This window comes from Geospiza fortis, unplaced genomic scaffold (genome assembly GCF_000277835.1).
Source record: "Geospiza fortis unplaced genomic scaffold, GeoFor_1.0 scaffold112, whole genome shotgun sequence".
Lineage (NCBI taxonomy): Eukaryota > Metazoa > Chordata > Aves > Passeriformes > Thraupidae > Geospiza > Geospiza fortis.
The window spans coordinates 14,625,209-14,626,312 of NW_005054298.1; the positions used below are offsets into that span (position 1 = coordinate 14,625,209).

A 1,104-nucleotide genomic window follows, 5' to 3' on the forward strand; every position below is an offset into this window, starting at 1 on the left:
GATGAAGGGAAAAGGCGCGGAGGAAGAAAAAAAAGAAAAAAATAAAGGAAAAGTAAACGAGAAAAAAAAAGGTGAAAAATCCGAAGAACAACAACAAAAAAAAAAAGGTCGAAAATCCGAAGAAAGACTGGAAAAGCCGATCGAATTGTCGCATGGTCAGAAAAGTTAAAACTAAAAAAAACCCCAAAAAACTTAGAAGCTCAGTTGGGGAAAAAGGGGAACGCTTAAACGCTAAACTGCTAGAAGTGAAGAAAAGGCAAAAAGGTGAATGAATAATCTAAAATTAACAAACACACTGAAGTAAAATATTTCAAATGGTACAAATAATGCACATCAGGCTGCGGTCCTCGATCCCCTCTGGCCGCGGGGCCAGCTGCCATCGCCTAGGCAGGGGCTGCGAAATCGCAATTGCCCTGGCCGGGATGGGCGAGGAGGGGATGGCGGCGCGCAGTGCCAAGTAACTGTTGCTGAAAAAATTTTCCAACAGAAAGCAAAAGTAACTTGTGTTACACAAGTAACGTGTACATGGCGAGAGCCAGCTGGCCAGCAGGAAGAAAAGAGAAAAAAGGGAAAACTGCCAGGAAGGATGTGAAATGAAATCAAGTTTATAGCTACATGCTGTCTGATTCAATGCTTACCTGGACAGGCTGTATACCTCAAATTGCAGGTATACTGCTTATACTGCTTAAAAAAACTATTTGCAAAGTCACAAGAAAAAAACATTTTTTTCTAGGAAAATCCATTTTGATTAGACTTAGAAGAGCCATTGTTCATGGAAAGAAATACTAAATTTACATAAAGATGGGAAATGCAATGTGCAGTCTGTTTTAATGCTTCTAGTGTGCCCATCATGTAGGAATGTGTACTCATGGGGACACAGGATTTGAAAGTATGCCAGGCTGGGAATTGAGTGGAAATGCAGGGAACAAAAACAGACACCTGCAAGTTAACAAATGTTCTCTCCTGCTGGAAACTGCACATGGCTGCCAAGGCAGGAGCTATTTGAAAAATCAGAAGTCAGCTCCAGGAAGAGAGGAGTCTGTAGATGCAGCAAAATCAAATCTGTGTTACCAGAAATAATTCATTTTCAGGAAGAGCAAAGCT

General features: G+C 41.0%; 1 protein-coding gene across 1 annotated transcript in view; it reads right to left on the reverse strand.

The window, feature by feature from the left end:
* LY75 (lymphocyte antigen 75) overlaps nt 1-527 on the reverse strand; it is a 44,708-nt gene extending 44,181 nt beyond the window's left edge. Inside the window, exons 1-2 of the mRNA XM_014307333.2 lie at nt 511-527; nt 322-467 (exon numbers count right to left, since the gene is read on the reverse strand). Coding sequence (XP_014162808.2) covers nt 322-467; nt 511-527 — 163 coding nt within the window. The remainder of the gene's footprint in view (nt 1-321; nt 468-510) is intronic.
* Between the last annotated feature and the right edge of the window lie 577 nt (nt 528-1,104).